Source organism: Manacus candei, unplaced genomic scaffold (genome assembly GCF_025592945.1).
Source record: "Manacus candei isolate 608988 ecotype Guabito, Panama unplaced genomic scaffold, ASM2559294v1 h1tg000065l, whole genome shotgun sequence".
Taxonomy (NCBI): domain Eukaryota; kingdom Metazoa; phylum Chordata; class Aves; order Passeriformes; family Pipridae; genus Manacus; species Manacus candei.
In genome coordinates, this window is record NW_026138113.1 from 8,678,518 (window position 1) to 8,693,051 (window position 14,534).

The following is a 14,534-nucleotide window of genomic DNA, read 5'->3' on the forward strand; positions in this document are numbered from 1 at the left end:
AAAACAAAACAAGGTTTCTTCCCATGAGTGCACTCAGCTCCTTACCAATTACACCTGAAATGGACTTTGTGTCTATTAATAGCAAAGTTTTCTAATCAGTAAGAATGCAATGATGCCATTTGTATCAAGGTGTGTTTACAATTGTTCCAGCAAATTGGCACTTGTACTTCAATTACCTACTGTGTTACACAAGTGCAGGGGTAGGAGAGCAAAGTTTTACCTTCTACTGTTGAAGGCTTCACAGAAAATATTATGTGTTTTCAGAGTTTTTCATGGTGTTGGACTTGAATGAAGTGTATAAACTTGAATTCTCATTACTTTTGACCACTGAGTTTACCAAAAGTAAACGGAAGTGAATTTGTAGAAAGAATAATGAACTAGATTTCTGAAAAACTAATTTCTAAAAAACTCATATAAAGTCACCGCTGGCTTTGAGAAACATGTTTTAACTCAAATGCCGCACATTGTTTATTAAAGCTTGCTGTAATTCCTACTTGCTAGGAGGGCATCTCACAAGCAAAGTTGTTGTGACAAGCAGTGTTTAGAAAATACCATCTACCTGTGCAAATTCAAGACTGATCCAGCCAAGTCATTCTTGTCTAATTTTACCTACCCTTCCTGTCAATCACTTGACTTTTGTACAATGTGCCAGGCAAGGAACAGTCAATAGTTTGTCAACTCAGAACAAGTTTAACCGGGCTGGGTACCGCACTTGCCTGGAGATGCTTGTGCACGAACACCCCAACACCTGAAGTTTTGGCACTGCCTCTTGCTGAAGCTGCTCCATTGTTGGAGTGTCTATCTCCTGAAAATCCCTGCCTGTGCTTCCAAGGAAAGAGCTAATTGCCTATAAAAAGCTGTTTCCTTAATTCTTCCAGCAGGTGGGGGTGTCCTGGTTCCAGTAAAAGTGCTTCGAAGAGGGAAGGGATTGCCTTCACTACTTACACAACCAGGCTATCCACCCCCCAGGAGCACCCTGGACGCTTGGGAGCAAACACCAAGACTCAAAAATTCACAACCCTGGGTGAAGAGGATGAGAGGAAAACAAATATGTAAACGCTGAAATAATTATGTCCTAGAACTTTGTTTTCTTTGCCATTATGGGACCCCAAAAAAAGAGGATCTTGTTAGCGAAAGGAAGCTGGAGTGTGTTAATCTGTTCACAAGCACAATTTTGTACTGCAACTGGCAATGCCTGACAATGTTACGCTGTATCAGCTACAGTCCTGCTTATATTTTAGTGTTACATACAGCAAGTCTGTATTCATGCAAAAGACTGCCTGTATCCTTGCATGGGCCATGGCTTTGTCTACATTCTTTACAATTACTGAAATGCTCTCACTAAAAACTTAACTCTGCCTCTGCCCGTCCCTCTCCCTGTTGTACAAAAACACACACATCCACACACGGAAATCCAGCCCCTAAAACAATTGTAAGGCACTCCTGTAATGACCGGCGAGTATCTGGTAACAAACAATGAGAAAGCAAAGCCATCAATCACAACATGCACGCCGAGGCCTCCATTCTGTCCCAGCTCATCCAACTCTCAAGTTACAGCTTTACACGGCAAGTCTAAATAATATTCAAAATGATAAATGGCACTATAAGCCTGATATCCATCATCAATCTTTTTTTAAGGAACATCCATCTTCAATAATGCACGTTTGAATCATGTGAAACCAAGAGCTCCCAGATTCATTTACACAACCCCCAGCAAGCTGGTGCTGCTTGAATGATACGTGTCAGCCAGTTTGTCCCAACTGCCAAACTTAAAAAGAAAGGGGGGGGGGGGGGCAGGAAAAGAAGGAAATAAAAAGAGTGAGAGAGAAAGAAAACAGGAGGGGAAAATCTTCAGGGGGCTGAACAAGGCGACTTAGCAGATAATATGAAAGCACATAACCTCCTCAGTCACTCTGGCAGTGCCCCCAGCACACCCAGGCGCTCCCGTCCCTCTCCCCGGCCGGCCGGCGGAACACATCCAGCAGTGCTGGAGCGGGAGCTGCCCCCGCACACCCCCCGCGCTCTGGCAGGGCCCGGTGATAAATGACACATGTCATTCTGTCGGGAGGGAAGGGTGGGTCAGTGATGTATGGCTCTGCTGAAAAGGAAATCGACTGTTTGGCATGGTGTGGCTATTCTCCACCAGGATTTAGTTTCAGAACTCTAAAATGAAATCTCCGATGTTTCAAGTGCACGGTTAGGGCAGGCTGACGTGCAGCCGAGGAAGCTTGCTGCCTTTTCTCCCCCCCCCCCCCGCCCTTTTTTTTTTTTTATCCTCCCTCTGCCCTTCGGATTTCAAAAAACTGCTCCACTGACTGGAAACTGCAAAAGAACACACATATATCAAAGTCTTCAATAGTTATGATCCATGATAAAATTTAAATAGGTTGAGGTTTCTATTTTTATTTATTATTGGGGGGGAAAAAATGGCATGCAGGCTTGACACAAAAGCAAGATAAAAATTAGCATGTTTGAAGTAATCGTCCCACAGCTTGACATCTGCATAGTAAATTTTAAAGGAAAAAAATGTGTCAGGCAGGCATGAGCTGTTCCCTCCCTCCCCCCCTCTTTCATTAGCTCACTGGCAGGGTGGCACTTCTGAACCTCATTACTGCAGGAGGATTTATGAAGCTGAACCCAATGGCAAAGAAAAGGCATCTGTCAATAATTGTAGGGAGCTGCACTCACAGCTTTGAAATCTCATTAAGTATGCAGTTATCAGGCATAAAGATCAAAAACATTACTCAACTCCGACAGAATCTTATGGAGGAACATTAATTAGCAACAGGCCTACAGTACAAAAAAAAAAAAAAAAAAGAAAAAAAAAACAGACTTCCTCTCACACCTGCCCAACCCACAAACTAAAAGAAACACTCCCCCTCCCTCCAGAAAAAAATAATTCCCAGCATCTGAGACTGATCAAGTACATGAAACAAGAGAGAGGAAAAAAAAATCTAGTTGAGACAGTCTTGGCGGTGAAGAGAGAAAAGGAAGAAGCTGTCAAAGTTGAGAAGGATGTCAGCACTGGCCCTGATTACAAGGGCCTATACAGTTCCCAGGCCTTTTATCATCCCTGCCATCAAAAACAGACTCTGTGTCACAGATGGATGACTGATGGCTGCCAGTCTGGAGCAGCCTCGCCAAGCCTCCTGGAGGCCCCTGCTGAGATCTGGCCCTCCAGCAACAGGCTTGACCTAGCAGGGAAAGGGCTGCCGGCAGCGAGCCCAGTCCCAGAGACACTCAGAAACAGCACCCTGTTCTGTTCTTCCCCAGAACAATCCAGCGAGAGGTTGGTCAGGGTTTGTTTGTTCAGCTTACAGAAGTTAAATGTAATACTGCTGCTCGCCACGCAAAGGCTGTGCATTATTTGAAAATAACGTTAACAAAACAAAACAAAAAAAACCCTCTTCTTTGTCCACACTGAATGTATTTGTCTAATCTTGTTTCTAGTTTGCATTTTAACCACGATTTGCACACTCAATTGCTTAGAAAATACACGAGAGAGAAATACAAATTTGGGGGGAAACATACAAATTCATGCGCAAAGCTGGACCATAAAGCCAAGTGACCTTTGCAGCATTAAGTATGGTGTGCAACTAATTAAGAACTATGGCCATATTAACATTTTTTCGTACAGAATCAAGGATATCAGCTACACAGCTTAACCCATTGCACATATTTTTTTCATTTCCTCTCTATCAAAAACTGTGTTTGCAAACAATAACTCAAAGCTACTTGTTAAAAAAAAAAAAAAAAGGTAGGGGGAGGGACATCACCTTCTTTTTCTCACTTGGGACCTGAAAAACTCCCTCTCTAGTCACATGTTACCCTTCATACATTTTATATTTCCCATAATTTTGCGCTACAAAGAAGCTTTCCAGTCCACAGTACCATTCCTGTGTTATTTCCTATGTCCTGGACTTTGATACAACGTATATATTTGTCTCTTATTTCATGGGATATACAGGGATATTTATGTCTCACTTGTAGCCACGCTGAAGACTGGCTTCTTAATGAACTACATCCTTAATAGCACACAGAGCCAGGGATATACGTTTGCACATACAAGACAACCTGCCAGTCAAAATCTTTTCAATATCTAAAATTAATTCATTTACTAACTAATGTACTTAAAAAAAAAAAACTTGGCTTTGACAAAATACAGAAGCGGAGGTTCCGCTCCAAACAAGATTTTTAAAAGAATTTTACAGAAACTGTTACAATAAGGTGTTTATATTTTTTCGTATGCTTACCATATTACTTTTATTATGTGTAGCATCAAAGTGATTATAGCAATTACATCTAACAGAATTAATTATAGAACATCCCATCATTCCTAAATACATAATGCATTAGAGGTAAGCCAAAGAAAGAAAACATCTTGACTGTGGTGACTATTGTTGGAATAATTTTTTCTTTAAGCATAAAGGCGAAACCAAAGTAGAAAGAAATGTAGAGAAACGGTGGCGTAACACAGTAAAATGTTAACTAAAAAAATCTGAATATCAAGGCAGATGCATTTTTAATAGCGATACCAACCTGCGTAAAGCTGCACTAGCACAAATATCCATGTAAAATCCATTAAAGTTTTTTAATCACGAAATATGGAAACTAGCCAATTCACCTAACCAATGTGTTAGTACATAAAGACAAGAGTGTATGGGTGAAAGAGTTACAAGCCTTTACGTATGCAAAATAAATTCACTCAAAGCTTCATTAATATTAATTTAAATTCAGAACCCATTTACATTAAATTGTTCATTAAAAATTGCCTATTTTATGCAACATGCATTCCGCAAAGAACACATGAGAAACTGAAACAGAGGGCTCAATTTAATGATGGAAATATCAAAAGTAAATGAATTTGGATCATTCCAAACGAATAATGAAACAGCTCCCTCCCCTACGACAACGTGTGAAGTTTGGCGGGAGTTTGGCGGAAGGGCACGGAAACTGCCTGGCTTCCCTCTCGCTCAGGCTTGGCCGCTGCCCTTCCCGCCTCCCCACCACCATACAGGCTCACTAAAACAGGAATTATTTACAGACAGGACCTAAAAACCGCCCCAGGAACAATGTTCACTGATTGTGAGTTCACTGGATTGCCCCAAAACTCGTACGAATCCCAAGCGCTGCCCGGCAGCGTCGCCCAGGAAAGGGATGGGAGCTGGAAGTAAGGCAGGCTGGGCATGGAGGGCTCTTCACTGGTAAACTCCCAAACCAACAAATACAGTCAACTTATGAGATTCCCAACAGCTGTTCTGGATGAAGAAAAGAGAGTCATAATTAATAACATGTGTCCTGACAGAGTTAATTAATAATTTATAATTAAGTCTAAAATACGAACTTAGATTATTCTTGAAGAGTTGCCTCTTCACTGCCCGAAGAGGCCAGGTAATGGCATTGGCAAAGAGCTTTCAGATATTTTATGATCCTCTGGTAACTCTTTCCCCACTCCCCCTCCGCCCCCGGGGAAAAAAAACCCCTTTGAACATTTTCTGAGAAATATCTTAAAGTTGATGCCTGCAATGAGAAGTGTTTAAATTCTGCAGATTGGCTCTCTGCTGAGATGACCAAAATATCTTTCAGGCGCAAAATCAGGCAAATGCAGTAGGATGAATCTCGCAGTCTCTGAAATTAAGCCCTACTCATTTCAACTCTTTCTGTTCTTTTTATGAAAATGGTAACAAACAACTTCAAGCTCTGACAATGTTCTATTCCCCATTATTATACTCAAGAAAACTACAATACAATCTCTTGTGGACTATGCTTTAAATCCTTTGAGCCAATTTTCGTGCCTTTTTTTTTTAATGTTGAAATCAAGAAAAATCAATTGCACAAATTTTTTCAATCCTCCTGCTTTAGGTAATGACACACACACACACACAAAAAAAAAGCAACACATCCATTGTTTAGTGGGATTTTTAAAATTAATTTAATGTCTAACTGCAAATGCTGGAAACTAGAATTAATCTGTCTGGATAAAAAAAGGCTTACAGACATTTAAATGCATGTATCGGGACACTTTATCAACCTAACATAAAATTGTCATCTTATCTTATTATATGACTATTTTATGCATGTGTCAAAGAATTTAAAAATGAATGCCTGTCTATTCACTCTAATTACAACTGCATATTATCTGTCTGGATGTACCAGTCCATATCATTGTTACCAAATACAATATATTGTATTCACCTTTCATTTTTAACTTAAGGCTGATAAACCACAATTTGGGCGTAACTAAATTTAAAAAAAAATACCAAACACACAGAGAAGAGGAAAAAAAAATCAGACTAAAACACCTGAGGTAGATTGTTTAGTAAATGATGCTGAAGTATTTCATAGATAAGATAACACACGATTGCTCAGCAACTATGTTATTTTTGGTGTTGTATCATAACCATACACACACATACACTCCTCCTTGACAATGCAACACTTCAGGCATCTGAATACCTGATCTAGTAGCAGCATCTTGAAAACAGGGCCGTGTTAAAATTTGACAATCTGTACTTGGATTCTCCAGGAAATGGTCACGACACTGGAATAAAACCAGCAGTGCCAAGGTTTGTTCACAAAGATAACATGTAGGTTACTTTACGTCCTGGTAAATTATTTCTTTTCATTCACTCTGTACTACCATATGTTTCTGCACAAGCGTGCACGTAGCACGCTTAAAAATGTACCCCACACTTCACCCTGAAGGTGATCTTTTCTATACAGTTTCCACTAATCCTGGAAGCAGGGCTGACAAAAAGGACCCACTCTAATCCTGCTAACTCACCCTAGCTTCACTGCATTTCCCATAACCCTGCAGCAGTCACAATTCATTCTAATCACTTTACAAAACAATCTTTAGTAAAAAGAGGAAAAATGCAGACTTGTAAGCCAATTTAAGAAATAACTGCTGATACATCAGTTATTGACTATTTCACTCCTGCTCATGATAGTGCTCAAGGCAAAACCAAGAACAAAATGACAACATCAACTGCACGCAATAAACTGTGGCCCAGGAGAGCACTGAAGCCCTAATTGACAGCTGTCAAGCTAATGGGAGAAATGGCAGCTGATTCTGGAAAATTCTGTTTTCCAGGCGGATATTCAGGGGAATCTATCAAGCCTTTTTATTTTTATGCCCCTTTTTCTTTTTTTTTTTTTTGCATTGTTCCTTCACACTTTGCAGGGGAAAAAAAAAAAAAGGGAAAAAAAAAAGCAGAGGACAGCCATAACTAATCATTTTGTCAGCTTGCTGCTAGGAAGAATCTCTGTCCAACAGAGAAATATGTGGCAGGTTTGGAGGCAAATAACATACCAAGGGCTGACACTGCAAGTACCTTTATAGGTAGTCTACTTTATCGCTACATTTACTTTTGGGGTATGTATGTAGTTGCAAGCAATTCCCATAAATTAAAGCGAGCATTCAAGTTCCCGAAGTCAGAGCTGCCTGGAAATCTGGTGGCACAACCTGCGTGCCATCTTGCATCTGTTTTCTGTGGCGCACCCCCAGCCCTGCTCTGGAGGTGCTGAGAACTGGCAGGAGCACTGAAGTCCCTGAGAAGTGGAAGTGCTCCGCGTCCCTGAGAAATCAATGCCGTGTATTTCAGAGTCCACACTGACCAGGTGCATCTTTTGAATGTAAGCACAGAAGTTGTAAAGAGGCTAAAAAGCAGGCAGCAATCTCTAAGGTTTAAAGCATACTATATAGAAAATAAAAAACACCTTAGGCCCAGGTTTGTTTGTTTGCTTTTTTCCAGAGGCTTGAAAACTCATGTGCAGTTGTCTGGGTCTTACTGTTTTATTCAATTTTAAAATAAATAAGCAAAGTAAATGAGATCCCAACAAATCATTAGTTCCCAATCCCTCCCCAGAAGATACATATACAAAATATATATTAAGCTGCTTGTGTCAGTAGGAAGTACATTTTCTTGATCTTTTAAATAGGTTTCTAAAAAAGCTGCGAGTGAAAGCTATAATTTAAGGATAGATAATTACTGTTTGCATGAACAAGACTGGCCTCTATTAATACAGTACCTTAGCTTCTCCAGACAGTAGCCTCTAACTAGTAAATACCTTCTTCCTCCTGACTTAAATGACAGAAGTCTTTGGAGCAGCAGTTCTGACTATTTCTTTCTTTAACAGGTGAGGAATAAAATTGCAGTCCCTGAATCTTCTTCCCAAATTTATCTACGATATTCACCTGAGTCTCTAAGAAAACAAAGTGAAATTATCATTTTTACAGATTCTTGATTCTCATAGACAGCTTTAGTCTTCCACAGTGTGGTGTTAACACTTGGGCTAGACATAAAGAATTTGTGCACCTGTCTGTTATGTCTGCGAGCTCTGTGCTGCTGAGAGTTCTTTGTTGTTGTTATTCTACTCCAGACCATTAAAAGGGCCCTAATTCCTATGACATGATTATCCAGGTACCAAAGCCCATTTGTCACCTGCAGCAGAAAATTGAGTTAATGCACAACTAAAGGCAACCAGGACTGTGTAATATCAACTTGATTACATCAAACTAGCTGCAAACCTAATTCTGCTGGATGACACTGCGTGGAGCTTGTCATCTCCAATCATTAAAGCTGTCAGGAATCCATCAGGTTTACAGCTAATTAGGTGAACACTAATGAAGCTGGCAAAACAACTTTTCTTTTTTTATGGCTGAGCGGACCTTTCAGTTTGGAGAAAAAAAATTCTCGAGTATTCTCAAGGTTGCTGGGGACTGGATTTCCTGAGTTACCAATCAGCAGACATCTTTAATTCTCCCCCCCCCACCACCTTTTTTTCTCTCTCAGTACCAAGCAATCAATTTGTCATCACTCTCAGTATGCCACAAAAGCAGTCATGAACCTTATAACTCGCAGCTCTCAAGCCAAAAAGGGGGAAAAAAAAGTAAGTTTCTTCTGTCTTAAAATAAAACGCCTCATACAGCTCACTTATTTATCTTCATGCACTTATCAACAGCATAAATGTTCTTGTTTTTTCGCTCTTGTCAAATAAGTAGCCCTTCAGTCATTCTACATCCCCCATATCCATTAGGCAGAGGCATTTTGATAAAGTAAAGCCAAAGCTAGTGTATGGGAAAGAATGAAAGCACTCACTCTGCCAACTTCTGATTGACCATTAAGCTATTGATGAATGTGCCTGTCAGGAGAGAGACAATTAAATCAAATATGAAACAAAGTCGTTTTGACGGGTCATTTTGATAGAGCAAAACCATTCTTCCATCTCCTATTAGTCCTGCAGTCAAGTTTTTGTAATGAATATTTCTTAACTAACCTGTTATTTCTTAGTTGTTTTTTAAGGTGTTAAAAAAAAAGCCTTTGCTTTTACTGCTATTAGAAAAAGTAACATTTCCAGTGTGCCCAATAAAACAGCATCTCAGTGGGAAGCAATTATACACAATACTAAATGTTTAATGTGGCTATCAAAAAGCTAAAAGTTTAAAGAGATTACACTTCTGCTAAATATGAAAGATAGATCGCACACCGTGGATGATTCACTTGAGAAAGGAGGGAGAGAGAGAGAGTGGTACAGGGAGAGAAAGATACCTCAGAATGTATGTTTAGAGCAGAAACATTTTCTTCCTACCTATGGAGTGCCCAGGATACAGCAGAGTCGAATGTATCAAATACACAGAAGAGACAGATTTTGCAAAATTAAATTCATGTTACAGAATAGAATTTCTCAAGTATTAGGAAAAGTTCACCTTCTTATTTTTTTTTAATGGTTATTTGATGACACAGGCCAGAAATGCAAAATAATATCATGAAGTGTTTGGCTATGATATTGTTTGCTAGATTGTATCACTACAGTACTGTGAAACTTTCCAAACTTTCTGGCTGTTTGTAAACGGAGTAAGACTGCTGGGAAGTCTATTTCTCTGTCTCAAAAGTAGGAGCTGAACACATGTGTATGTCAGAGAAGAGAAGAAAGGAAACGTGGACATCGTTACTTACAATTTGTATTACTGCCCGAGCCCCTTGCTGTTTACTAAATTCAAACCACACCACTCGCAGAAGTTGTCAGAGCAGTGTGAAAGCACTGTCACATTTCTGGACGCCTGTTTTCTAACAACACCCTACACCAAGCTGCAGGGACTACCTGCTCCAAGTTGTCCTAAGCACAACCACAACTGCGCTGCCAGTAATGCTGCCAGAGCCTCTGGAAAACTTCCACACCGGTCTCTCAGGGCTGTTTCACCCTGGTCCCCCCAAAGCTGCCCCTCACCAGCCCCAGCCCTGTGCCTGCACCTCTGCCAGCCCTGGGCCATGTGGCTCGGTGGCACCGCTCGCCAGGAGCCCCTCAAGTTGCACTAACAGAGAGTTGACAGGCCACGTGTGACGTCACCGAGTCTGGCGTTACCATGGCAAGTGATTTATTGATGTTTATCGGGAATGAATAGATCAAAGGCTGCCAGATGACAGGCGATCAATCAGACATCAAATCAAGGATGGCAACAGGCCAAGGAAACCTTTTCCAGCCCACATATCCCCAACCAAGGATTACTGTAAAATTATGTGGGGCTTTTCTTCTGCTGTTTTCTTTTCAATTTGGCTTTTCCAAAAAATATTGCTTAAGTTTAACAGGAGTTGACGTTTCTGGCAAAAGAAAAACAAACCAACCAAACAAAAAACCTCACCAGCACAACGCCTAGAAAAGTATTTCTAAAAAGAAAAAAAATATGGAGGAAATCGTGAAGAAACATTTGCCAGTCATTTGACAATACACAGACCTTTTTTTTTTTTTCCTTGGGTTTACTTTGCAGCTTCTCATCTGGACTCATTAATAAGAAATCAATAGGATTAACAGAAGAGGCTACCAAAGAAAGTGACCAACTAGGCGGATCTGTCTGTCCGGCAGACATCTCCAGTGCAGTACAAGGGGAGGAGAGAAAAAGATAAAAGTTGGGCAAAGGAACCAGTTCTGGGCTTGGATCTTCAAGTAACACTGCAGATCTTCCAAATCACTTTGTCCCTAACACTTCATTCGCAGCGTGCCATGTATTTACACATACCCTATCTCTTTTTTACAGGAATTTTTTTAAAAATGAATTAGAAAGAGTATTTTCCCTGGCTTTCACAAACCATTGCCTGTGAGGGAACGGGATGTATAAGAACGAAGAATACGAGGGAGAAAAGCAAAGTAGGTGCCAAAGTACGGGCTGGAACTGAACAAAATTCGCCTCCTTGCTTCCCCCAGTCCCGGAGTCACACCGACCATACATGCCCGTGCAGTGTGTGCCCGCACACACCCGCCTGCCCCTGACTGCGTGTTGCCCCAGAACCGAGCCCGGGCGATGGCAGAGTCCGGAATAAATCAAAGTGGGCACCAAAGTGGGGAAAGGGCTTTCATACGCCCCCACCCAAGCAAGTAAAATAAAATAAAATACCTCTAGCCCCCCCCCCCCTCGCCCCGGCGCTGTGCCTCCAGTCCGAGAGTTGCTCAGCAAAGCCCCCGGCACCGGCGGGCAGCGGGGCAGGAGCGCGGCGCGGAGCGGCGGCTCAGCCCGCCGGGAGCCGGTTATGAAAGAGACGGAGGGAAGCGGGAGGAGAAGCCAGCGGCCGCGGAGGGAAGGGAGAGAAGGGAAGGAAGGGAAGCGGCTCTCGTACCTGCTGCGCGCCGGGGCGCTTGCTGCTTCCTCCTCGGCATTGCTGGGCTCCTGCGGGCGCCGGCGGGGGGGGCAGCCGGGGCGCGGGGGTGGGAAGAGTTGCCTCAGCCCCGGAGATCCGGTGAGCTGCTCCAGCCTCGGCGCGAGGGCTGGGTCGGGGATATATTTTTTGTTGCTGTGCATACACGATGCCGAGTAGGAGGAGGAGGCGGCGGCGGCGGAGGAGGAGGCGGCACAGAAGAGAGGACAGCCCTGCTGCTGCTGCTGCTGCTGCTGCTGGCAGAAGAGGGGGGAAGTTTGACAAATCGCCCCGGAGGAAGGAGGAGGGGAAGCCCCCCGAAGAGGTGTGCGGGCGGGAGGGCTGGGGAGAGCCCGCAGTCCCCCCCACCCCGCCCTGCGCCCCCGGTGCCTGGCCGGGCTGGGAGATCACGGCATAAAGACGGGGGATCTCTTGGCCGGAGCCGGCGGAGCTTCAGCCTGCGCTCTCCACTCCCGGCTCCCGGCTCGGCGCTGGAGCGGCGGCGGCGGCAACAGGCGAAGCTTGAAGGGAAACGAGATGATCGCGGTGTCACTCAAACTGCTCCGCCGAGGGGGAGCGGGGCACCGCCGCCGCCCGCCCCGGGCCGCGCCTTCCCTGTGCGCGCATCGCCCGCGGACCGGGCACGGGGACGGACGAGGGGCTGCCCGGGGGCGACCCCCTCGCCGTGCCCCCTCCGCCGCCCAACTTCGCCCGCCGCCGGCGCCGGTCCCCAGAGCCGCCCGCGGCTCGCCGGGCAGGGCAGGGCAGGGCAGCCCAGGGTTCCGCGCCGCTCGCCCCGCTCCCTTCCCGCAGCCCTTCCCTTTCCGCCCCCGCGCGCACCCGTTCCCCGCCAGAGTCCCCGCGCCCACCGCCCCCCGCCGCGCCGGGGCACGGGACCCCCCCCGCGGCGAGGAGGGCCCGGCCCCGCCGCTCCATCCCGGCCGCCCCGCGCGGTGACAGCACAGCCCGGCTCCGCTCCGCTCCGCGCCGCCCGGCACATCGCGCCCGCCGGCACATCCATCCCGCCGGCTCCCACCTGGCTGGCGCCGCGCTCCGCTCCGCGGCCGGGCGGTGCCGGGGCCGCCCCGGGCCGGCGGCCGCTGCCGGCGGCGCCCCCGCCAGCGGAGCCGCTGCGCCCGCCCCGCGGGGCCGGAGCGGAGCGGGCAGCGCCCCGCGCGCCTCGCTCTGCGGGAAGGAGCACTTTTCCCTCGCTTTCCCTGTTTCTGGGGGCTGATTATTATTTTTTTTTAAACCCCTCTCTCAGTTTGTTGGGTTTTTTTTTAATTTTTTTTTCTCTCTCTCTCTCTCTCTCTCTCTCGGTCCAAGTTCACTGCCGAGCGCCGGCGGATCGATGCGCTGCGGGTTTGATTGCGCCTCCCTGGGCGGCGGGGCCGCGCGGCGCGGGGAGGGCCGGGGGCGCGCAGGGCCCGCTCCCGCACCGCGACCCCGCACCGGGACCCCCGCACCGCCACCGGGGAGCGGGGCAGGGATGGAACGGGGATGAAACAGAACAACAGCACCCCCACCAAAAAAAAAAAAAAAAAAAAAAAAAAAAGTAGCGATTTTTTTTTTAAGTTCACGGGGAGGAATTAAAAAAAAAAAAAGGCTGAGCTCACTTTTACGGTAAGATCAAAAAAAAAAAAAAAATCTCCACTCTCTCGCCCCCATTCTTCGAGAGTTGGGATAATTCCAAATACCTGACTAAGTGCAGATGTTGTTGCGTCTTCACATCCTATAAAGCCGCCGTGCCGCTCTCGGGCTCTCGCTTCCCTTTCAAGTTGCAGGAAATTCAAACACTTTACGTGACGGGTGGAGAAGGTTTTGGGATATATTTTTTTTTGATTATTATTGTTATGAGTTGATTTTTTTTTCTAAGCTGATCTTTAGGATGAAAAAAAAAATCGCAGTCGCCTAAAGTCCCCGGGAAATTGCTACTGTTGGGGGAAAACGAAACATTTCTCTTGCAAACAAGAAAATGGTGAGTTGTCAATTGCCGCTTCTGCTGCCAAACTCGCTCAGTTCCATCTCATTGATACTCGCTGGTTGCTCCTCACAGTTACAGTATCTGCTCACAGAAGGAGCGATCAGATCTGCTTAAGAGACGACACGGAGATGTTCCCCCCCCCACCCCGCTTCCCCAAAAACGCCCGTGTGTGTGAGTGTGTGCGGGCGTGGGAGAGCCGTGCGGCAGGACGGGGCCGGGCGGGCGGGCAGCCCCGGCGGGGCGGGCGGGCGGGCTCGCACCGCGGCGGTGCGTGCCGCTAGATCCGCCCTAACATCTGTCCGTCTCACCATTGGCGCATCCATCAGTGTCACCCCGGCCGCACATTTGCAACGACAACACATCAGACGCTACGCAGACCGGGATTCGGTACAAATAACCGACATACTAAACAACTTAACCGGGGAGGAGGGGACCCAGCCGCAGCATAAGTATTTACAAATGTTAGACATCCTCGGGAAAGCGCGGCTCGGCTGCGGTTAATAGCTCGTTCATTCCCCTCTCCCTCCTCCCCCTTTAAGTAGGAATTAGGAAATGGAAAACCTAAATAATTCACGCCTCCCACCCCCCTCCGAAGGATGCTGCCGGCCGGGGGCAGGGGCAGGGACAGGGGCTGGGGCTCAGCCCGGCTGCGCTCCCGGCTCCGCGGGACCGCACCGAGCGCGGAGCCGGCGAGAGGCGAACCCGGGGCTCGGAGGCTGCCGACCGAGCCGGCCCGCGCTGCGCAACATGGAGGACTTCTCCGAGCTCCGGAGCTGGAGAGGCTGCAACAAACTTTGGGATGCTCGGCCGAGAGCCTCGGGAGCCCCGGGCGGCTCTGTCCCTGCCTGCCGCACGGAGCGCAGGAGGAAGGTCGCTCTGCCACCAGGCGCTGGTAAAGCGCCCTGAAAACTACAGCAAAA

The 14,534-nt window shown here is 46.1% G+C and overlaps 1 protein-coding gene across 3 annotated transcripts in view; it reads right to left on the minus strand.

Moving 5' to 3' along the window:
* The window catches only part of TSHZ3 (teashirt zinc finger homeobox 3), a 64,708-nt gene extending 51,948 nt beyond the window's left edge, over positions 1–12,760 (minus strand). The window contains exons 1-2 of one of the 3 annotated variants that reach the window (XM_051805539.1): positions 12,667–12,760; positions 11,613–11,884 (exon numbers count right to left, since the gene is read on the minus strand). In XM_051805539.1, coding sequence (XP_051661499.1) covers positions 11,613–11,652 — 40 coding nt within the window. In that variant the 5' untranslated portion in view covers positions 11,653–11,884; positions 12,667–12,760. Of the gene's footprint in view, positions 1–11,612; positions 12,152–12,666 lie in introns of all 3 variants that reach the window. The other 2 variants (XM_051805540.1, XM_051805536.1) reach the window with 2 other exon arrangements.
* Between the last annotated feature and the right edge of the window lie 1,774 nt (positions 12,761–14,534).